Below are 23530 nucleotides of genomic sequence, written 5' to 3' on the forward strand. Positions count from 1 at the left end.
ATGGCACCGATTTTCCAAGTGAGGTGTGAAAGCTTTGAACCTTGAGCTCCCAGCAGTAGATAAAACATAACTCAGGGTTGCTATTTCCCATCCGTATGTTACACTTCACCTTCTCCCCTGTGCAGAACACTACTCCTCCTCAACGGAGCAGTATCCGCTTACAGGCAGCGCTGCTCCACGGGAAAAAAAGATAAGTTTGCCTCTCCCCTCAAAAAAAGCCATTTTGTTGAGCCAGATGTTTTACAAAATGGCACGGCCGCTGTGCTTGAGGGGGGCCGGGCCTCCCACCCCGGCGGGGCTCGGCGGGGCGGTGGCAGCCCCCGCCCGGCCCCCGGCGGCGCCGAGGCCAATGGGCGCTGGGGCGGCGGCGGCCGCCTCCCCCCGCCCAGCCCGCCCTATATAGCGCCCGGCAGCGGCGCCGTGCCGTCCGTCGGGCTGTCCGTGCCGAGCCGTGCCGAGCCGTGCCGAGCCCAGCCGTGCCAGGATGCCGGGCCGCACCGTGTGGCGGCTGGCGCTGCTCGCCCTCTGCCTGGGGGTCGCGGCGGCGGGGGGACAGCGCCGCGGAGCCGGCGGCAAGAGCCGGCGGCAGGCGCAGACCCAAACCACCTCGCTGCCGCAGGGCACCGCCGCGCAGGGAAAGCGTGAGTACCGCCCGCGGGCAGGGCAGGGCAGGGCAGGGCGCGGGGCTTGGCGCGGAGCGCCGGTGGCCCCGGGGCGCTTTGTCTGCCCCCCGCGCTCGCCCGTAGCCGCCCCTCGGCTCGGCGGACCCGCACACGTGTGCGCCCCCGCGCCCCTTCCCTCCCGGCTGCTGCCCCCGATAACGCCGAACTTTGCTTTCTTTCCCCCTCTGCATCCCCACTCCTCCTCCTCTCCCCCCAGAGACCTGCTATGACAATGGACGGTACTATCAGATAAACCAGCAGTGGGAGCGCACTTACCTGGGAAACACTCTGGTCTGTACCTGCTACGGTGGGAGCCGAGGGTTCAACTGCGAGAGCAAGCCCGAACGTAAGTTGGTGGCCCCTTTTGTCTGCGTCGAGACCCCAGCGCGGCTTGTGGTGCCGAGTAAGCCAAGCCTTGTACGAGTTAGGGCTGGCAGCCCAGGTTTTCCACTGAAGTTTGGTACTTAGGGTCAGTAATGGGATCTACACTCAATTACACTGAAGATCTGGCTTGGGATTTTAAGAAATGCTTTTCATTAGCGATGGGCCTGCCACCAGAACCCTGAGCCAAACATCACTCATCTCTCTGGAGGATTGGATCTAAACATTAATTTTGGAGCCAACCTCTTCTTTATAATGAACTGAACTGACTCCTGGACTCACATGGGGAAGTTCAAATCTGGAGTCACTTTGCAGCTCTGGCTCTGCTCTGATTGCTTCACCCCAACTTTTCATAGCTGTGCAGTGTCGTCAGCTTGTTTAAAAATATTTCAACCTACAACTTTCCACAGAGTCCCGGCCATGCTGTGAGCTTTCTATAATTGAGTGTAAAATGAGATTGTTTAGTCTGTGCAGAAAAAGTTTAGGGAACAGAAAGAAGTTTAAATGCAAGGTCTGCTGGAGGATGTGTCTCTCCAGGATTCAGTGTAGTTCAGTTTATCAGATGCAATCTATCTCTATTGGTCTGAAGCCACTGGCTTGCCATAATTCCTTTATGTTGCTCTGGAGATAGAAGAGATGAAAATCTGGTTCCTGGCTGACAGTGTTCATGTAAGACAGATGTGAGCATCTCGGCCATCTGTTCTGTGAGGTTTGTGTGCTGCCTGGCTCACGACTGGAGTATTCTAAGGAGTACTCAGTCCCCTTACCCCATAAAAGAGGGTTCAATGTACTTTCCCTTCCCCTGCAGAGATTCCCAAGTTTTACAATTTTGAAATCCAATAGGAAGTTTTCCTTATGACACAATGAACTTTATCTGCCCAGCAGTGAAGAAAGTTGTTCTGCTTCACATCTTGAGTCTGATGTTCTGTAATCACTCACCTATGCATTAGTATGAGCAATACACAAGCAGTGAACTTTGCTGCTGACTTTGGTGGGACTGCTGCAGAATTTGGGATTAATCTACTCAATTTTTGCTAAGTCAGAGAGAGCAAGGAGGATTAGCATGACAAAGCACACAGTTTCCAGGGGTTGTTTGCTCCTTCCTGTCTTCTCTACTGTTGGCTTCAAACAGCTGGGATTGATGCTTTCAGGCATGCCTACCATGTGCAACTTGTGGTTCCCTGAGGGAGAGAAGAAGAGGGTTATTGAGGTTGTTGAGCATCATGGGGCCCTTGAGGGGGCAAATTTCACCCAACTTCTTCACTACTGTTTTGTCCCATAAGGAAAGAGGAGGCTGATAGGCATTTTTACCCAGGAAAAAAAGGAGTATCTGTGTGAGGAGGCAAGGAATGTGTTTCCGTTGATTGTACGTGTTACTGGTGTGGTTACATGAAGCTGATTATTTAAATTTTTTTTCTCCCTCATAGCTGAAGAGACTTGCTTTGACAAATACACTGGATCCACTTACCGGGTCGGGGAGACCTATGAGCGCCCCAAGGACTCCATGATCTGGGACTGTACTTGCATTGGAGCTGGACGTGGAAGAATCAGTTGCACCATTGCCAGTATGTAAATAAGAACCTCTTCCTAGAGCTATTGTTCCTTAGTGTCATATTTTCCAGAGCAATTTACACACTATTCCCAGTGCCTGTTAGCTACAGTTGCATGGGGCTTAGTCCAAAGCTCACTAAAGCTTTGAAATTAAAAGTCCCTGCCCCACGTACATATATTTGCACAATCAAACTCCTCTTTTGTTTAAGAGGTCAAGTGCTATGTGAGGAAACATAGGCCAGAAATTACTGTTAGTGTCCAGCCGTACAGACTAGTAAGTTATTATGTACAAGAGTGTGTTACATCTTCACAGATGCAAGTATAAAAGTAGTTTTTTGACTGGAGATAGTCTGCTCTACAGCTGATGGGTCAAAATAACACCGTCAGCACTAGTGGGACTACTCAGAATAAATGATAATAAGTGAATGCCACCTGATAGCCAGTCATTCATCCTCCAAAAATGTAATTGAACACTTGTCTATGGGGGAACTGGGATTTGATATCCAGACAGCCCTTAACATGTTTCTGTAACTCCTTTTTCACTAGCCTGACCCATACTTTCCTCTTGTTCTTCCCTCTCTTCCCTTGGTCCTTTCTCCCCAGCTCCTGTTTCACGTCTCTGTCTGGAAATCCTTTCCTTATTGAGTCACTGAATTGTTCACAATTTCCCCTTAGTTCATAATTGGACTTTCTGTGAGCACAGAGGAAGATTGCTGTGTATCAGAATTTCTAGACTGAGATTTCAAAGTCTCTGGGGTACCTTTTGAGAAAAGTCTTGCTGTTAAAAGTATCTAGTTTCTTGCATAAGACACACATGCAGACCCTAGTAGTGTTGCCGCAGAGGACTCGGAAAGCAGCCATCATTGTAGCATGGGAAAAAACCAATTCAGTGAATCTAACAAGTAAAACTGGAGCCCTTCTGAATTTAATGGCACTCTATTGGGCAGGGATGATAAGTGTTGTAAGAAAAAGAGTCAGTAAGGAAATTGCGAGTGTATGAACAGCCTTGTTTCCTCATCATCAGCCTGGTTTAGAGCTCACTGGAGAGTCTCGGTGACTGTAACTGGCTTTGAATCAATCTTCAGAGCTCTGAGATTCCCTGCTTTCACAAATGAGCCCACAAAACATTTTACTGGCTCTTAATAAATGATGGGATGTGGGTGTTTTTTTCTTTCTTTTTTTTCTTGGATTCTTCCAAAGAAACAAATCCTATGTTTGCAAACTGTCCTGCACCATGTTGCCCTCCCTCAGCCTGGGCTGCCTCAGAGCTGTGGGGCACTGAGGAATCTGCCTTTCCAGGGAAAGCTTTCCAAACCCCAAAAGAGGTCTGATTTCCCACTGGGCTGTCACACCAAGCACCTCCTTATCCTCTACGTGCTGTCCTGGCCAACATGTCCCTCTTGAATGGCCGCAGAGAAACCCAAGTGGCATTGCCTCAAACGAGATGGAGGCAAACCCTCTCTCGCCAGCCCTCAGCCTGAGAGCAAGGTCTGAGGGAGAAACAGGGCCTCATCACTCCCTGGCATTCCCTTTTTCACCAGCCAGCCTTTGGCTGGGGTTTGGAGCATGGAGAAGTTAGCTGAGGGACGAGGACAGGGCCTGGGAAGTGCAGAAAATGGTGGGCGCCAATGGAAAATGGTGGGAGCCAGTGGCAAATGTTGAGCGCCATTTTACAGGCTGATGTCCCCCCTCATTCTCCTCAGTGTCCCTCCTCCTCCGTGCTGCCCCTTACCCCGTCTGACTCCATTTGCCCCTGGCCAGATGGCCCTTACCTTGTTGCCACCATGCCATCCTGGTGTGTCCCTCACCTCGACTCCCCTGCCTGCCCCCACAGATCGCTGCCATGAGGGCGGCCAGTCCTACAAGATCGGCGACACGTGGCGCCGGCCCCACGAGACGGGCGGCTACATGCTGGAGTGTGTGTGCCTGGGCAACGGCAAGGGCGAGTGGACCTGCAAGCCTGTGGGTAAGCGGCTCCTTCCCCCTCAGCGCAGTCAGGGCGTGTGGGCCCTTTCTCCTTGTCTTCCCTGAGGTGTCTGTGTGTGGGAATGCTCTGGGTGGGCTTTGATCCGCTTTCCCCTCACAGCCGAGCGATGCTACGACAACACAGCGGGGACGTCCTATGTGGTGGGAGAGACGTGGGAGAAGCCCTACCAGGGCTGGATGATGGTGGACTGCACCTGCCTGGGTGAGGGCAGCGGCCGCATCACCTGCACCTCCAGAAGTAAGTGCCAGCCTGGCAGCTGCCAGCTGCTCTGCTTTATTTAGCTTACTGATTTTTTTATTTTCTTACTTGCTTTTCATCCTGCATGGGAAAGGAAGGTTATTCCTTCCTCTGCCCTGTGCAAGTAACGGTGGTTTGAGAAGGATGGCCATCCCCTGAGAAGTGACAGGAAGCAGAGGAGGGGAGGGAGGCCTGTGTGGTGCTCCAGTCACCATTTGCAGTCTGGGAACACTCAAGGGTGCCTGGATTCTTTGGGGATTTAATCTCATGGAGAGAGAAATGTTTAAGGAATCTGTATGTCAGCTGAGCCACAGCCAGGCATCTCCCAGGAAGTCAGGGAAATGGTTTGGCCCACAAAATGGCAGAGCATTTAGCTTAGGATGTTTATTTCTGAGCTTTCAAGGAACCTTCTGAGGGACAATCGAATGGTTTTTAAGTTAAAAACCCTTTCCAACAGCTGAATCTGTAAGATTAAAACATTTTCTTACTTCTTTCTCTCTATTACTGTTTCATTTATTTGCTAGCTAAACTAGGGTTTGTTTTGCCTGCTCTACCATCTCACCTATCACTTTTCCCGCACCATGTCCCGCTCCAGCAGCACAGGTGATTTTTTTCAAAAAGTTTTTGCATCATTGAGGGACATTACTGTAAATACTCCATTTTATTTGTATTTGCAGAGCAAACAGGACTTTTAAAACCTAAAATCTTGCTTGTTTATTGACCTTCTGTTCCAGTCCTTTTAGCTCCACCACAGGGCTTACTTCTGTCTCAGGTTTATACCAGCTGCCTCAAGAAACTCTAACTTTGTACCTTACGCCTTGGTTTTGCAAGTTTTGAGAAACTTCTGTAGCCTTTCGATTGCCTCATACTCAGTTGCCTTGGGGCACACAAATAATAGATTTTTGCTGATGTAAACAGCAGACCTGATGATATAAACAGCAGTAAAGAATAAGACACTAAGGAGGGTTGAGATTAAAATGGAAGATCTGGAGAGACTTTGTCAAGAAATAAGCTATAAAAATCAACCCAGCCTTGACAATATTAAGTCTGTTAAAGACATGTGGGGAAAAAATCATTAGCTGTCAAATGGGAATGAATAAAACAGAATGTGTTGTTTGTGAATTTTGGAGGACTTATTATTACTAATAAAATGCATTTGGCAGTAGCTTTCTTTCCATAATTCGAGTCTGTGCTGTTGTATCATGGGGGAAATTGCAATATAAGGAGTTGTTCATTTTTCATTTTGTTTTTCAATTACATTTGAATAGAGAAATTCAAATTTATGTATATAAAATGATACCTCTAGCCCACAAAATGTCATTATACTTCAAGTGTGTGCTGCTGTTATGTATCTTTTATGGCAAGCATTTTCCAGAATCACAGCTGGTTGCTTCAGTGACATTTCATCTTTTCATTGAGAAGTGTGTCCATAAGACACATTTTTTTCCCATTTGCAAAATTGTATGATGAATACCTCACCAATTTACCATACTTCTGGCAAATGCTCAATTTCTGGTCATTCTAGCAGTGTGAGTCAGTAACATGTTTTCTGCATTCACATTCTATCCCATGTGCTCTCTCAGTGGCAATCTGGCTTAATGCATATGTCCTTCCACAGTTCTTCATAAATCCATGTTCATTGATCCATGATTATATTTGAACCACTGTATCAATTTTCCCTTTAATAAGAAGATAAAATGTTGTAGTGGAAGAAGAACTAGTTAATCCATGTGGATCTGGCATCCAGACAAAAGTAGTTTGTTGTGCTGTCCTTTGAACCCATTTGCTCAATTCACTGGGGGCTGTGGGTTATTAAAGAGATTTAGAAAGTCCTGGTATTACTTGAGCAGCTTGGATTAACTTCACTGCAGTTTCATGCAGGTTTCTTTTGAAAGAAATGGGATTGTATGTGTTGCCGTCAAGATGAGAGAGAGCCCTGAACTTGAACTGTGCCCTTTGTATAGTATGAAATGACCAAGCTGCAAAGACCCGTGTTTTTTTCTTACAAGAACAAAAGGGTCATTAAAACAAGTTTAGCTTTAGAGGTGTGTGCTAGACAGAATGGAGTTAGAATGGCTTTAAAAAGTAGCTCATTTTGACAGTGGCTGCAAAGTGAAAGCACAGTTCTGGAAATGAATGAAAATCTTTCCTTAGGCTAAAGCACCAGGATTTTGGGATGCTCTCAGCCTGTGCAGACTTTAGTGCATGTAGGAATTGCAGCAGTGAGCTCCAGAGAATGAGGTGGGCCTTTAAATTCAGGCTTTGAAGGATGAACTTCTTTGAATGAGTTGGTGGTCGAGTGCTGGGAGCTGCCCAGTGAAGGCCCAGCTGAGAGTCACGTTCCTCACACAGATCGCTGCAATGACCACGACACCAAGACTTCCTACAGGATTGGAGACACCTGGAGCAAGAAGGATAACCGTGGGAACCTGCTGCAGTGTGTCTGCACCGGCAATGGCAGAGGCGAATGGAAGTGTGAGAGGCACACGTCCCTGCACACCACGAGCACTGGTAGGTGGGACATCGTGCCATGGAATGTTGGGAAGGGGAAGAGGAATAGCACGTTTTGGCAGGCTAGGACTTGGAGTTGAGTTGTTCCATCCTAATTCAGGTATTTCAAGAGTCTTGTCTGGGAAAGATAGTAGCAAAGAGGGTCAGAGTTCAGAAGATGCTCCTTGTTTGTGTGTGTGTGGAGATAAGATTAATTGGCACCTTGTTTCCATGCACAAATGGGGCTGGCACATACAGATGGGATTGCCTGCACAATCACAGGGCAGTAAATCACATTTAGGGCCCTCCATCCACAGGAGCTATCTTTGTCTTGGGAGCATGGCACTCCAAGTTAATGTTTGAACTTTATGTATTCGCCTCAGGGTAGCTTTCTTGAAATGTCCCTTATTTAAACCCCACTGAGACCATCTGGTTTCTTTAACATGATAAATACACCTACTAATGGCTGAGCTTTAAAAACCCAAAAATGTCAAAGAATGTATACAATGCTGTTTAATGTGTACATGACATAGCTTGTAATTTCGGTATGAAATATTGCCTAGTTTACGGGTAGCATATTTTTTGTGCCCAAGGTTTAAATCTTCAGCTCCTAAATTCTTTTTTTGTCATTTTAAGGATCTAGGTTTCTTATCAGTGAGTGCACTGCAGAACTTCTGTTTTCCTGCAGTGCCTGCACTAAATTTTTATTGGTAAATGACCTTTAACTGTTTGGTACCATCAGGTTAACTTAAAACTCTCAGAAGGTCTAAACTTCAAAATGTGTAACACTTCAAAGATGTCAGTATTTTCAGGGGTTTGTGTTATTACTTCCCCTATTTCAGCAGAGCTGAATTTGTGGAGATGCCTATGGGAATCATCAGCAAAATTTTATATGATGTAGACAACCACAAGCCTCTTTGTCTCAGTATTATTCCAAGTGAAAATGTGCTTAAAACTTTGATTCAAAATTTAAAAATTGCTGAGTAAAAGAATACATTAAGTTTATTCTTCTTGTTTATCAATGAAAAATTCAAAATTAATCATTTTTGCATTATTGCCTTACTTCCTTGGTAATTTTTATTCTCTTGTCACTGATCTTGATTTTTCTATTCTACATTTCCTTCAACTATTTTTTTTTCCCCAAAAAATTTGTTTTCTAAAGAATTGTATGAAAAAGTGTTTCTAAATGCTTTCTAAAGCGACTCTGCAGAATTGGAAGCCAGAGGCTGTCATTAGCGGAGAGGGGGAGTCATTCTTCTAATTTTGAAATTTGCTAAGTGGAATAATTAAGCCGCATTTTGGGAAGCTTAAGAGTGCTGTGCCTTCTGTCTGATGGAATGCCTGAGGTTTTATTATCCCAACATTTAATGGCAGCCTTCTGTTGCTGAGCTTTGAGTGCCACATGTCCCTTCTGTGCCACGTTGTGCTGCAGGCTCTGGCTCCCCCAGCATCACGAACGTGCAGACAGCGCTGTACCAGCCCCAGCCGCAGCAGCCACAGCCCCAGCCCTACGGCCAGTGCATCACGGACAACGGCGTCGTCTACTCCGTGGGCATGCAGTGGCTCAAGACACAGGGCAGCCAGCAAATGCTGTGCACCTGCCTGGGCAATGGAGTCAGCTGCCAGGAGATAGGTATGAGTTGCTGTGAGGTCTCTAGGACTGTCCTGTGGCTTAATTTCCAAGTAGAACCCTTCGTGTGCATGTCAGAAATGTCCTCTGAAGAAGACATACTGGAGAAGGGTGCAAGAGGGAAAGAAATGGTTTGGTTATTTGAAGCCTTGTTGTTTAGGGCAGAAATGTTTCCCAGTGAGCTATTTATAACCTGCTGAGGGGAAACAGTGGCCTTGGGGAGCAGCATTAATAACTTTATTCAAATGGAGCTGCAATAATATATGTTTGGAAAAGAATGTGAGAGAATGCCACATGGAGCTGTCTGTTGGTGTGTATTGGCCTGGCTCCATGGCAGTCAGTGTGGGTTCCCAGCAGCCAGCGACTTGGCCTGGAGGGGCTGTTGCTGTTTTGGAGCCCTGAAATTTGGGGATTGCTTTAAACTGCAGTCTAATGCTGTGATTTTCTTTTTAAAGCCGTGACCCAAACGTATGGTGGCAATTCTGATGGAGAGCCCTGTGTCCTGCCTTTCACCTACGATGGAAGGACTTTCTATTCCTGCACCACTGAAGGCCGCACAGATGGGCACTTCTGGTGCAGCACCACTTCCAACTTCGAGCAGGACAGGAGATATTCCTTCTGTACTGAGCAGAATGGTGAGCTCTTCTCACAGGCTCTTCACATGCATGTGACCCTGATGGAGGGATGGAGGAAGGAGCAGAGGAACAGGCTGCCTGACCAATTCCAGCAGTCTGGAAGGACTCAAGGCAGCAAGGCAGTGCTGTAGATGGAGGGCTGCCTGATGACAGAGTACTTGTATGCTCCTGGTATCTTTGGAGGGTGCTACAGATGTACCCTTTGAGTCCTGTTCTCTGAGCTGAACTTAGAGCAGGAGTACCTGGTCATGATGGAGCTTTGGCCCAAAGGATGCTTGCTTATCTTTTGGCTTTTCTCGGGTGAATTGCTTCAAGCAATGCCCATATTAGGCTGCAAAGAGAGGATGTCCATGGAGTACATTTTGTGCAGTCCTGTCACTCCCTCCATCCTGGCTGTCTAGCCAGGCTGCCATATATAGCAGTGATCTTGTGATTTGTGGTCATTGATCAGGATCTGGGGCATGACTAAGGCATCAGCATTCCCTGTTGTCCGTGGATGGTCAGTGTTCACAGCACAGATCTATCTACCTTTGTGGTTGCACTTCCTGGAGTGTCTGTCAGACATGCATGGAGCAGTGTCTGTTCGAGCAGTTTCTTGGGATCTGACCTTGGAATGAATATTTCATGTTCCCACATGAAAATACTGCTTCTTACACTGCATAGACACTTTCTTTAAAATTCTGTTCTACTTTGATTGTTTTTTCCTGATAAAAGTCAAGCCTTTTTCTGCAGGGCATAAATACTTTTTTTTTTTTAAAAACAAACTAACCCCCCAAAAAAACACTCAAACACTGTCCCTGTCCATTAATACGATCATGTTTAGAGAGGCTTCTTGTGATACACTTTGGAAAGAGAAATGTGATATAGAAAAATCTCAGTAAATATCTTGTTGTTCTCCAATATTTGTAAAGCAGAGTTGCTCAAGAGGTGATTAGTTCAGGTAGATTACAGCCCTCTTTCCACTACTGCTTGCAAAACATGAAGCTTCCAGCCTGCAGGGAGGTTTTGGCTTGTCCTGTTGTACATAACTGAGCTGTAACCCTTTCCTGAGGGTGAAGGCTTCCCTTAGAGCTGAAGGGCACCACTGGGAAATAGCTTCAGAGATAATACAGGTATGCTGAGAGCTGTGAGTTTATTTTATTCCTTAGGCTTTGAGAGAAGGCATCCACAAAGCTACTTCCCAAGCACAGTAAGCTTTGGTTTTCCCTGTTTCCTGGGAATTCCCATGGCTGGCTCTGCAGCTCGTTCCAGAGCAAAGCTTGAACTGAGCTGACCTCATGCAAAGCTTATGTTTCCACATCTGAATTAATTAAAGCCAAGACAAGAGGCCTGCGGATTATATACAGGGCACACGTGGGAAAAAGCAGTGCTAGTGGTTTGTTTTCCAAGCTCTTCTGTGCATGCTGAGAGAGTGCAGGCTGAATTTGCATCTGTTCTCTTCATTTTTCGTACAGTTTTGGTCCAGACACGTGGTGGCAATTCCAATGGTGCTCTGTGCCACTTCCCCTTCCTGTACAACAATCGCAACTACACTGACTGTACTTCCGAGGGACGGAGGGACAACATGAAGTGGTGTGGAACCACTGAGAACTACGATGCTGACCAGAAGTTTGGGTTCTGCCCCATGGCTGGTAAGGCTGAGAGGGGTTATGGAGCACCTGTATGTGGTTCTTTGAGCTGGAAAGGGAAGACATCTCTGTTGTTCATCAGATACTGATGATTTCTAATGAGCTGAGTCTCAGCCCAAGGTCCTTGAATGCATTTCTGAAACTTTGTTTTGTCCTTTTTTTCCCCATTGTCTGCCTCTAGCAGAGATTTAGGCAGTGCCAGGAGAAGGCAATTTTCATTACTTCTTTGCTACAAGCCAATGGTAGGCATGCTCTTCAGCTGGTGCAAACTGGTGTAGATCAGCTGGAGAACCTAAATTGTAGTGTGTGCCTAAAATTTCCTTGTTAAGATGCAGAAACCATTAGCTGGTATGAAGGGTCATTGCAAATGGTCTCAGTCCTCAAGATCTTGTCAGTTCTGGCCTCATGAATATCCTCTTGCTTTCTTCTCACCCAGCTCATGAAGAAATCTGCACAACCAATGATGGTGTCATGTACCGTGTTGGGGACCAGTGGGATAAGCAGCATGACATGGGCCACATGATGAGATGTACTTGTGTAGGAAATGGCCGTGGAGAATGGACCTGCATTGCCTATTCACAGCTCAGAGGTACTGATTTTCATGTTGATACCACCACTTCAGTCTAAGTGGGAGGTGGGAGAAATTGGTAATCTTTGCTGTCATTGTGGGCTTGAGCCCACACTTAAGAACTGTGGATTACTCTTTGGAATAGGAAGTGGATTAGAGGAGCTGTGAAGTTCTTGTCTTGTTTATGTGCTGGAAAAGTATATTCCAGCCTTTACAGGCTCTCAAGCAGAAGCAAACCTTGATTGTCTTGATTGTGGTATCCCTCCCTCCTTTAGTCTACATTTAGGTATTGGCAGCACTGTGACTTTACACAGAGCTCAGTATAGGCACCTCCCTGCCTCAGGAACAGACGAAACTCCAGATTTGTCTGAAGTTTGAAAGCAGAGCTGTTGTGTTTTATTGTTCCGCAGTGAAGCGTTCAATTCCTCTGTGCTGGATTAGCCTTTTGCTGGCTAATCTATATGAAAAGCTGGCAGGAAAACATGGAGATTACTCTTATTTATTTACTCATTTGTGTGAGTGGTCCAAGTGGAGAAGTACTTAAGCAACACCAAAAAAAGAAGACTTAAAAGCACAGACGTTTGGTCATCCTGCAGCTAGCTCACAGCATTGGCTTCATGTCTGGAAAAGGCAGGGGGGTTGCTGTCAAGAGGCCAAGAGAGGACTCTTTAATACCACTGCTGAAGTGGGATATAATTTATAGGGAAAGGCTCACTCAAGGGCTTTGGAAGGGGTTTTTTAATGTGTTCCCTTCAGCGTGAAAGACGCTGCTCAAAGTTCTGGTCTGTGCAAGTCCTGTTTCCACTTCCACAGCTAGTTCTCTGCAGTTCCTTTCTGGAGTTGAAGTGGTCTTACTTGCTGAAGAGAGGGAAGAGGTGCTTTGTTTTTTCAAAAGGCAAAGGTTATCTGAGTAGAGCTGTTGAAACACAGCAGACAGACCTTGGCGCCTGCAGGATAGTCTGAGCACTCCTTGGTTTATCCAGATGCTGTGCCCATGGTGTGGGAAAATACCATGGGGAACAAAATCATGGGAATCATGGACTCACTTCCCCAAGGACAGCTGGTCCAGGATTGACTCCAGACCTGAACTTGGGTCTCTTGGGTCCCACTTAACAAAACAACTTGCTTCTAGACTTGTTTTCATGTTTGTTTTGTCTTTCTGCTCCTTGCTGTGATTAGACTGGCTTTAGGAATTCTGGGCCAGATCCCAGATGGACATTGAACCTAACAGAGCGATAACCATTGTACTGCAGCATGGAGTGTGGCTACTGTGTTATGAGGGAAGAATAGACTGGTGGGCACCAACAGCATCTTGTGTGTGTAAAAGGTCTGCCTCTGCCTTCAGATTACTACAGAGGGTAGCAGAGATACCTAGCAGAATAACATCATGAGGATGGCTGTACTTCTTCATTGCATCTTCATAAATTTGGAGCAGCCCTTTTTTCCTTGTGTAGTTGCAGTGGTTTGAGGCTGAAGAGTTTCAGCTGAGATGTTCCTCAGAGGAGATGGTCGAAGAGTCAGCGTGGTGCTTTAGATTTTTGTTCACACGTGGAATCTGTCTGAAGGAACAACAAGGCAGTTCTGTAGCTGGATTGTGTCCTACAGACCTCTTTACCGCAAGTGTTGCTTATTTGTACAGTGCTGATAGATGAACTCGGGAGCAGGGCTGTGTGTGCAGCACTGTGAGGGTCACAGATTACAGAAAGGAGGGCTCATTTCTGGCGTGGATGGAGCTGGTCGTGGTCAGTCTATGTGCTGATCAAGCAGAGGGAATGATGTTCCAGGCAGAGGGGCTCTGTCTCAATGCTTAGACCTGTTGCTGATAAACTCTACTGTCTCCCCCAGACCAGTGCATTGTGGATGGCATCACCTACGATGTGAACCAGACCTTCCACAAGCGCCATGATGAGGGGCACATGCTGAACTGCACCTGCTTTGGCCAGGGCCGGGGGAGATGGAAGTGTGATCCTGTTGGTGAGTCACCGGCTATCCCCACTTGCCACACACCCTTTGTGGCTCTGTACAAACTGGCTGTAGTCTGGAGAAACTGGTGTGTGAGTTTGGGCCCAGTCTTTGTCCACTTTCTGTCCTGAATTGTACAAAACCAAAAATAAAAGCAGCTCTGCATTTGCTGGAGGGTAAGTGAAAGGGCATTTGTTAATTTAGGACACGTGCTTAGATTATCACACCTGCCACAGAAGAACCACGACTGTGGCAAGCATATGTTGTAAAATGTAACAGGTTGTGGTAGCAGGGCAGTTAGCCTCAGGCTGTGAGGATTTGGCTGGATTCTGGTACCTCAGCTGCCAGCTTAGCAGGGCTCTCAGCCTGAACATGCAGCTGGGCCCTGATGCTAGGATCAGTTTTCTTGCCTTTCTCTATCTCAAAATCTTTGAGAGTTTTCTCCCTGAGCTGAGGAAGGAGCACCAGTGTATGTTACCTTGGACTGAATTGATTTTTTGGCTGCCCTTTGTTCTAGCAAAGAGAAAGCTCAGGATGAGAACATGTGTTAATAGTGCTCTGGAGGTTAGCTAAAATCATCATGATTCTCTGCAGGAATGAGATTTCATGTCTTCTTCCCCCTCCCCCTTCCCTAGCAGACCTTGACTGGAAGATAAGACCTGGTTCTTTGGTTTGCAATTACTAAGTCAAAGAGAGCTTCAAGCTTTGCCAAGAAAATCTATTAGAAATTACTAGTTGTGAAGCTCTGCTTTATTCACAGTAGTATCTGTACATGTTTACTCAAGGAACATAGATTGTGAAGCTCCTGAAAATTATTCGTTTGAAGGAAGGGGTGGGGGGATGATTTCAGCTATCTGTGTAAGTCCAATTAAAGTTTTAATTTTGTTGGCTCTCTCTAAACAAAGCTCTTATTTATCCAAGCAAACATAATGCTAGTACTCACTGAAAACTTCTGTAGAGCCAGGCATATATGCTGTTGTCAGAGTAGATAGTGTGCTGAAGTGCTGTACTGTGCTGTATTTACACTAGTTAAGCTGATTTCAGGAACTGATCTGTCCCCCTTTGGTTTATACAATGGTAAATCTGGAAAGATTCTGCTGAAAATAAAAGCATTCTGGGGACTATTAAAACATAAATGAATTCTGCTGAAGGCAGGAGGAATTTTTGCCTTTGATCTCTTTGAGAGCAACATGGTTTAACTTTGGATGAGAGATGAACTCAATTGGCCAGGACAGAATTGAGCTCCAGAGTGGATGGAATTCTTTCTGGAAGAAACAACCTACTGAAATGCATTAGAGCTGAATTAGCGCCCTAATATCCAACTTAATACATGCAGTGCTGTATTAAGAACCTTGATTTGAGACTCAAGTCCTGTTGCTGCTTTATGTACCTATATTTGCAAATAAACATCAGTGCTGCATTTCCTTGTGCAAAAGTCTTTTGGGACTTTTTTGTAGCCGTTTCACTGTGGTTTCAGTAACACACAGTGGTGAACTGTCCCTCTTCTGCCTTCAGACCAGTGCCAGGACTCAGAAACCCGCACCTTCTACCAAATTGGAGACTCCTGGGAGAAGTATGTCCATGGGGTCAGATACCAGTGCTACTGCTATGGTCGTGGGATTGGAGAATGGCATTGCCAGCCTCTGCAGACCTACCCAGGTAAGAAACCCAGCAGAAAATGAACTCATCTGCTGAGTGAGACATGAGGAAGGTCAGCTTTCCACCCCTCACCTGTTCAGGTTTCTGTACCTAATGCCTTTTGGTTTCCTTTTAAAACAAAGACACAAGCAGGTGTCAGGGGGTTATAAAGAGGGGCTCAAGCTTTTGCAGCTATTCCTGAGGGCAGGGTTATTTCAGAGAATCACCCTCAGTGCTCACAACAGCTTGGGTTTACATTGCTTCTTGGTATTTAGTGATATCACACATGTAATCTTTAGCTTATATTTCCTGAAACTCACATGTAGTTCTTCCTTTTTCACTCATTACAGAAGCAAAAATCCATCATGGAACAAAATGTTTTTCCTGATCAGTGCCCCAAAGAAATTAAATATTTGAGCTCTTGTTTGTCCAGGCAATTCCAGGAACTCTATAGAGGGATGGGCAATGCCTGTTTGTTGCTCAGCTTCAGTTCCCTGAACAGAACATAAGGGGAACCTCTTTACTTTCCTGTTTAAGGTTGCAACTGCCACTGTCTTAATCTGGGTAAGATGAAGTATTAAGGCTTGCCGAGCTTCATTTACTCCTGTTGGACTGCTTAAACAAACATCTCCCTGAGCTATGTGAAATGTGCATGCCTCCAGCCTGGAGACTAGGGCTCGGGGCTGCTTTAGACATAAGAGTAACTGAAAATGTGTAAATAAACCAAATCTAGTGTTTCTGAATGTAGGTTTGGGGTTAGGCGAGCTTTGAAATTTTCTGCCTGTGGGCACAGGTTTGTTTTTCTAGAAATCCTGTTAAATGGGAACAAGTATATATATTACATGGATGTCCAAATAAATTATTATTAGAAATGTTGGGAATGGGGTGAGGGTGTAGGTATTTCATGGCTAAAACACTTTCCTGTAGATTCCAGGGATCTCTTTGCTGGGATTTTCTGAGAACAGACATGAGGACAGTGCTGCTGCATGTTCAGTGACACCTCCCCAGTGAGGCCAGAAGGGACTGAAAGGAGAACCATAGGCTCATAAAACCTGTCCTTCTCTATTGGAGAGCTTGTTGGAGGAAATAGGCCTGAGCCTGACCTAGCTAAATGCAATCTGTAGTCTTAAGCATTAGAGTGCTGCAGAACTTGTGTTTTCATCAGTTCATGGGCCTGTTTTGTCTCAGGACTTCCACCTGCCCTTCTGGTGTGATGTGTGTGTGTAAGAACAGTCTCACTCTCTGTGGAGTCCTCTGCAGAGTCATGAAAATTCAGTGTTTCAAATGAACTGATATAGTAGAAGATTAGTGTCTATTTTCAGGGTGTATTCAGTGTCAGATCAGAATTTTTCCCTCACCATGCTGCATGATTAAACTTGGATTTGGCAGATGGTTTTTATCAGCTTCCCTGCTGCCATTGCAGGAGATATTAATGAAGCAAACAGTTATTTGCTGAGAAGTTCCCCCATCTCTTTGAACAGCAAGACTTTGCTTTGCAGACTTTTTCTGTACTAGACCTTTCCCATTTTCCATTTCATTGGTAGCTTACAAGAAATGGACCCAAGCAGTGCATGCTAACTTCCCCACAGAATTTACTGGTTTTATAGGTAGCAATGAAGGATTAAGGATAGAAAGAAAATAGAACTGATTACCCGTGTATAGAAATAGTGAGCCATGCAACTTTCTTGCTTTTTGATGACCCCACAACATTAAAACCAGCAATTCTTTTTTTTCAGGCTCAGCTGGACCGGTTCAGGTGATCATCACAGAGAGTACAAATCAGCCAAACTCCCACCCCATCCAGTGGAATGCTCCTGAACGATCTCACATCACCCAGTACATCTTGCGCTGGAGACCTGTGAGTGCCACATTTGTCATCATTTGTTCCTCAAGAGCACTTTATTTGGCTTTTTGTGGTATCTGAAAGAAGTGGCTGACACAATTTCAGAAAACTTGAGTTGCTTATTCAGTGTCTTTGTCCTCTTGAGGTCAACAGCTACTCTTGAGCATCAAGAAGAGCCAGTGCTGTATAAACACTTGAAGTTTTCTTGCCCAAACTTCACTGGTTGCTGTGCTCATAAAGTATTTTATTAAACAAAGCACTAGTACAGCAAGCGGACAAGTTTATATCCTTCCATAGCTTAGGAATATAAATCCTTGTGGAAGCTTCTTCATCTAAAGAAATACTGTTTTAGTAACATGTGTATATCCAGAAACTACTGGGAAACATTTTATTCTATTAATGTGGAGGTAAAAATGACTAGGATATGAAGTCATAAACAGCTTAGTCTAGGATTAAATAAACAGTCATTCCCATCTTCTCCAAAGTCTAAACCAAAACTGGTTAACCACAGCTTGTTGGCTGGTTCCTCTGTGAGCAATGATTTGATTTAACCAACGCAGATGAGCTGTCTTCCAGCTCCCCTGAGTACAGCTTCACAAAAGACCACTTAATGATTAAGAGCATTAGTATCTCAATGCTGCCTGTTATTAAGAGAACAATAAAGGCCCTGATCCAAAGCCATTTGAGGCACTCAAGACTTTTTACTGATTTCAGTGTATCTTGGATGAAGGCCTGAATGAAATGGACTTTAAAGCACGGGAGTACAAACCTCGGAGGATGGAGCATTATTTTAAAGCTTCCCATAGAGTTCAAACACAGGGTAGAAGTGAAGAACCTCTCTGTATATTGTTTTCAGATGATGGCTTAGTGTATTATTATGAACAAGCTTCAAAAGTATCTTTTCCAGGCACTACTTCATGCCTTACTGTGCTTTTAGTGAAGGAATGAGTTGAATTTATAACAAATAATGCTCCTTTTAAATGGCAAAGTTCATAGCTAGGTTGTTTTTAGTTTACCCCTGTAAAACCTAATAACTCAATGCCATTGGTCCTGCTTCTTGGCATACTTTTCTCATCTCCTTTGAGTTGATTCTGTCTGTGCATTAAAGCCATTCAGGTCATACCTTTGTTTGAATATTACAGTGAGTAGTGACCACACAGCAGGTTAGGTCACTAGATTGCCCTGCTTGCAGCCTAGGAAGTCTCTCACTGTCTGAATGTCCTTTTTCTTGCAGAAAAACTCAGGAAGGCAGTGGAAGGAAGCCACCATCCCTGGCCACCGAAACTCCTACACCATCTCAGGCCTGAAGCCTGGTGTGATTTATGAGGGACAGCTCATCAGTGTCCAGCAGTATGGCCACAAAGAAGTCACCCGCTTTGATTTTACCACAACCAGCACCACAGCAGTGACAAGTGAGTTGAGCAGGGGGACATCCAGGAAAACCTCATCTCCTTCACCCACGTCCTTGCTTTGTACATCCCAGTGAACACAAAAGCAGTGATGTTTAATGCAACCTCGCTTTCCTCCCTCTTGTAGGCAACACTGTTTCAGGAGAGACAACTCTTCTTCCTCCCGTGGTTGCTACTTCGGAATCTGTCACTGAAATCACATCCAACAGCTTTGTTGTCTCCTGGGTTTCTGCTTCTGACACCGTTTCTGGATTCCGCGTTGAGTATGAGCTGAGCGAGGAGGGTGATGAGCCACAGTACCTTGGTGAGACAATCCTGGAGTGTGCCAGACCAAAGCATTGCCCGCAGCCAGGGCATCACTGCTTTGTGGCAGTCAGTAGAGCTGGTGTCAACAGTGAACATCTGCCTGTCTTCCAGTAGGATTCAATTAGGATATGAGAGTAGGAGGAGCAGGTCGGATTAAAAACTCACTTAGTTCATTGTCTTTTCTCCATTACTAGCTGAAAGAGAACAAGGCAAGTAAATAGCAATATTCCCTCAGAATACTGTCCCTAAATTTTCCAGAGGAAAACTGCCTGAGCCAGGAGTAGTGGATGAGTTATTACTCTGAGTAGATAGAATTATTCTTTTTATCTCCATGAATTTACTCAGTTTTTTTCCTTTTATAATCCTGTATAGTTACTGGCTTTCACAGCATCCTGAAATGAGCATCAGATGAGAAGAGAACCAAATCTGTTTTTTTTTTTTAACCTGCCTCCTGGATAATTTCCTTTGGCATACCTTTGTCCTTCTCCAGAGAGAACTCTTTCCCAAATGCCCTCTCGTAGCTGCTTGTTACCTCATGGATATCTCATGTTCCCGTCTGCTCTGTCAGTTTTGTTTGGATCAGATCTTCCTCATCTCTGATAATATGGCAATTTAGCTGAGCTGGGAAGCTGGTCAGAGGCACTGGACTCAGACACAGGAACTGAAACTGTTTTTCCAACGTTTACTGTAGAGTCCATGGCACCACTACATGTAATTTCATTTTAACTTTTTTCCTAATTTCCTGTCTAAACAGTGGTTATAGCAATATCTCACCTCAAGCATTTGAAGTTATAATAGTTACTGGGACATGAGTGTAGTAGAAGAACATGACAAAAAGAACAGCAGTCTTCTGACCTAATAATTCTTCCTGGAATCTTGCTCCCCTGAACTCACAGGTTTGCACACTGAGCAGAAGTAGTTCTTGTGGGGACTGCATGCATTGTCACCACTTTTCTTTCTGCCCAGACAACTGAGCTGTGCTGTGAAGCAGCTCCTGAGCTTGTCTGTCTACAGACAGAGGTTTACAGGCAGATTGAAAGGCAATCCCCAGTTTCCCCTAAGATGCTTGGCTTCAGGCTGGTCAGCAAGGAGCTGCTTCTTGGGGAGTTTTCTACATCTGGCACGTAGGTGGACATCTGGGAGAAAGGAAAGAAGTTCACCAGCCCTCATAATGTCATTCTTCTTCACTCATGAGTCAGTGTTTCCACATAATCTACTGATGTGAAAGTTTTTCCATACATTTCTCTACTGAAAGTTCAACAGTCAGGGTATGAAATGAGTATTCAGCTGAGATGGCTACAATGTGCAGGGGCTGCTGCTCAAGCTGCCCTGCAATATCCCACATCGAGCCTCGCTGTCCTTGGTTGCAGGTCCCAGATCTCCACACAGCTCTTCTGAGGTGAAAGAAATGCAGTGCTGAGAAACTGTTGTTTTATTGCAGGAAGACTGTACTTAGCCCAGATAACAACAGACTTCTCAATTATTTTATTTGGAGAGAAGGCAAGAAGATGGAATTGCTAAAACAAATTTTTCTCTCTTGCCTTCCTCAGATCTTCCAAGCACAGCCACTTCTGTCAACATCCCTGACTTGCTTCCTGGTCGCAAGTATATTGTTAATGTCTACCAGATTTCTGAAGAAGGAGAGCAGAATCTGATCCTGTCTACTTCACAGACTACAGGTATGTGTGGTTGGCTGTTGCTGCACTTTGAAAGCTGTTAGAAATCTGTTACTGTTTGCTCAAGAATTTTTTGTTACGTCTTACCCTCACACTTGCTGTTCTCCTGTGTTTATTGTCTTAAACAGCTCCTGATGCACCACCCGACCACACAGTGGAAAGTGTAGATGACACATCCATTGTCATCAGCTGGAGTAGACCACAGGCTCCAATCACAGGTTTGTCCACTTGGAGTTATTTTATAATAATAATGCACTTATTTTGCATTATTGGTAGAATCTGAAATGTAGATGAAAAAGAAAATTAAATATAACTCTGGGACAAAGGTGGTTCAAAATTCTGCCTGGTCAGAGAGACCAGCTGGAAAGCACATGGGCAGTTTAGCATTTCCTTGGCTTCAGTGGCTGACCAAGCAATGTAGAAGGCTGGATGTAAAACAATTCCTTCAGGATTTGTGTTAAATAAAAACATGCCCTGCGACCTTATATTTGTATCTGTCATCCAGACCATCCCATAATGAGCATGAGAACAGTTCAGACCTAAATCCACATGTCAGACCTCAGAGATTCTAACCCAGGTCAGATTGTGCCTTGGAAGGTGGTGTGAGTGTGTGGTCTGTAGATGGGACGTGAGCACAGGCAGGCCACAGGTCCTGCTGAAGTTCAAGACTTATTTTTATCAAAGCTCAGCAGGGAGATCAGTTCAGCCCTCATTTCTAGCATTCTTTGTGCTTACTGTTTGTGCTGAGGATTACATATTTCTCTTGCTTCAGGCTACAGGATTGTCTACGTACCCTCTGTGGAGGGCAGCAGCACAGAGCTCAACCTGCCTGACACAGCCACCTCTGTGACACTCAGTGACCTGATGCCAGGAGTTCAGTACAACATCAGCATCTATGCTGTGGAAGAAAACCAGGAGAGCACTCCTGTCTTCATCCAGCAGGAAACCACTGGGGTCCCACGCACAGGTAATGCTCATCTTCTGGGTTTCAGTCACTGAGATTTCTGTTGGTAGCTAAGGGAGTGCTTAAATGAACTCAGTTATGGTTTTGTGGGTTTGATTTGGAAGTTTCACTGGTATTGAAGTTATGTAGTAAAATCATACTTACTAACACAGTCAAGACACCACTCTGCATTAAGAGGGTTGTCATTCCAGGGATTGGACTGCAGGCAGGTCTTGCATTGTCTGTAGAAGAGAGATCAATTTCCCAATTTATCTTACAGGGATTCTGCTAAGAAATCCTCTGAAGTGCCTGGTGTATAATTTTGACCCAGCACTTGGCTTGCAGATGTTCAGGGTTATGTACCCAGACACCACAACAGATGTTCAGATAGTTCACCTGACTTTTCCCTCTCCCTTCCAGTCCCACCCATTATTTTCCTTTGCAGTCAGTGGGGATGGGAGATTGCTCAGCATTGATGTGCCAAAACAACACTGTAGGATCTAAACTTGAGGCACTCAGTATTTAAAAAACTTCTGGTTTCAGGGTTCTTTAGTTATCCAGTTGGACTGAGTAACCAAACCAAAAGAAGGGATACTGAAAGAATTGGGATTTGATGTGGTAAGCAGTGGAATTTCATGGTCTTGCAAGTTGCAAGCATGTGTTTGCAAATAGGAATTTACCAGGAATGAACTCAGCTCAATGATTTTACGGTTTGGCTTCTGCATCTTCCAAAAATGTACACTGGTTAACCTTAGGGCACTATCAGTCCTAGTCTCAAGGAACTTCATTTAAACACAGGAATTCAAGGGTACAGTACTGTGGCCCAGCATTGAGGGAACTGCATTTTGCATTTGACTATAGTAAGGCCAGATCAGCCCCTGAACTTGTTTAATTATAAAAGGTAGATTTCAAGTTAATCACAGACATTCAGAACATGCTGTGGGTTTATAAAACCCTCTCTTTTAATTTTAGAAGGAGGTTACTGTTTCCAACCTTTGGAGTACTTTTTTTCCCCTCAGGCTTTGGTTCTGCATATACTTGAAGTTCTGTAGCATATTACATCTGGTCTTTCAGTCACAGAAAGATACCTTCTGGAGACATAGTATGCTTTAAAGTAGATTGTGATGTTTAGAATTGTAGTCTGCTTGTCTGGGAATGTGTGTAGGCATGTTTACAGTGAGGTTACCTTGACTGTTTAATTTGGTAAATATTCTTGGGCTAGTCATTGTTAATGCAAAATTCACTCTTTTTTCCGTCCATGGAAACCTATAACTTCTCCTCCTGCTAAGGACTCCCTCTGACAATTGTTGTACCCCTGTGCTTTCAGATGAAGTGCCTTCCCCCAGAGATCTGCAGTTTGTGGAGGTTTCTGACATCAAGATCACCATCATGTGGACCCCACCCCAGAGCCAAGTGTCCGGCTATCGGGTGGAGGTGATCCCTGTCAACCGCCCTGGCCAGCACGGCCAGAGACTGCCCATCACCAGGAGCTCTTTTGCTGAAGTCATTGACCTGATCCCTGGAACAACCTATCTCTTCAAGATCTTTGCTGTAAACCAGGGCAGGGAGAGCAAGCCTTTGACTGGAGAGCAAACCACCAGTAAGTGTCTTTCCTCTGTGCTTTTTTCAGCCTTTTGAAGTGCAGATTTCTCTGTTGCTTGGAGAAATGTATAAACAGAGCACTTGAAGTGCGACAGTTCTAGCCCAGGAGGTATCCCATCAGTAGGATGACAGGGCTGGGAATTCATTCATTCTAACAATGATCTCTTCAGCAGATTTATCCTCCTCCGGGGCTTTCCAATAGGAGTTTAAGTCTCATGGTGCTTTAAAACAATTTTGTATGGCTGGAATTCAACTTTTTTATTACTGACTGAGAATTGATGGACCCTGCAGTTCTTTTACAGCACAGATCACAGCCTGTGATTTTTATATTTTTTTTCTTTTGCTGGTACCTTAGGGCAAATTTCAGTATGACTTAGAAGCC

The 23530-nt window shown here is 45.1% G+C and overlaps 1 protein-coding gene across 8 annotated transcripts in view; it reads left to right on the forward strand.

Moving 5' to 3' along the window:
• The first annotated feature begins 455 nt into the window (after positions 1 to 455).
• FN1 (fibronectin 1) overlaps positions 456 to 23530 on the forward strand; it is a 51199-nt gene continuing 28124 nt past the window's right edge. For all 8 annotated transcript variants that reach the window (XM_030278469.4, XM_030278468.4, XM_030278470.4 and 5 more), the window contains exons 1-19: positions 456 to 641; positions 880 to 1008; positions 2471 to 2608; positions 4429 to 4560; positions 4681 to 4818; positions 7171 to 7329; positions 8741 to 8941; positions 9394 to 9573; positions 11028 to 11204; positions 11638 to 11790; positions 13615 to 13743; positions 15247 to 15390; positions 17106 to 17227; positions 18447 to 18624; positions 18749 to 18925; positions 20478 to 20606; positions 20732 to 20821; positions 21376 to 21570; positions 22874 to 23146. In XM_030278469.4, coding sequence (XP_030134329.4) covers positions 485 to 641; positions 880 to 1008; positions 2471 to 2608; positions 4429 to 4560; positions 4681 to 4818; positions 7171 to 7329; positions 8741 to 8941; positions 9394 to 9573; positions 11028 to 11204; positions 11638 to 11790; positions 13615 to 13743; positions 15247 to 15390; positions 17106 to 17227; positions 18447 to 18624; positions 18749 to 18925; positions 20478 to 20606; positions 20732 to 20821; positions 21376 to 21570; positions 22874 to 23146 — 3001 coding nt within the window. In that variant the 5' untranslated portion in view covers positions 456 to 484. The remainder of the gene's footprint in view (positions 642 to 879; positions 1009 to 2470; positions 2609 to 4428; positions 4561 to 4680; positions 4819 to 7170; positions 7330 to 8740; positions 8942 to 9393; positions 9574 to 11027; positions 11205 to 11637; positions 11791 to 13614; positions 13744 to 15246; positions 15391 to 17105; positions 17228 to 18446; positions 18625 to 18748; positions 18926 to 20477; positions 20607 to 20731; positions 20822 to 21375; positions 21571 to 22873; positions 23147 to 23530) is intronic.

The sequence above is a fragment of the Taeniopygia guttata genome, chromosome 7 (genome assembly GCF_048771995.1).
Source record: "Taeniopygia guttata chromosome 7, bTaeGut7.mat, whole genome shotgun sequence".
Taxonomy (NCBI): domain Eukaryota; kingdom Metazoa; phylum Chordata; class Aves; order Passeriformes; family Estrildidae; genus Taeniopygia; species Taeniopygia guttata.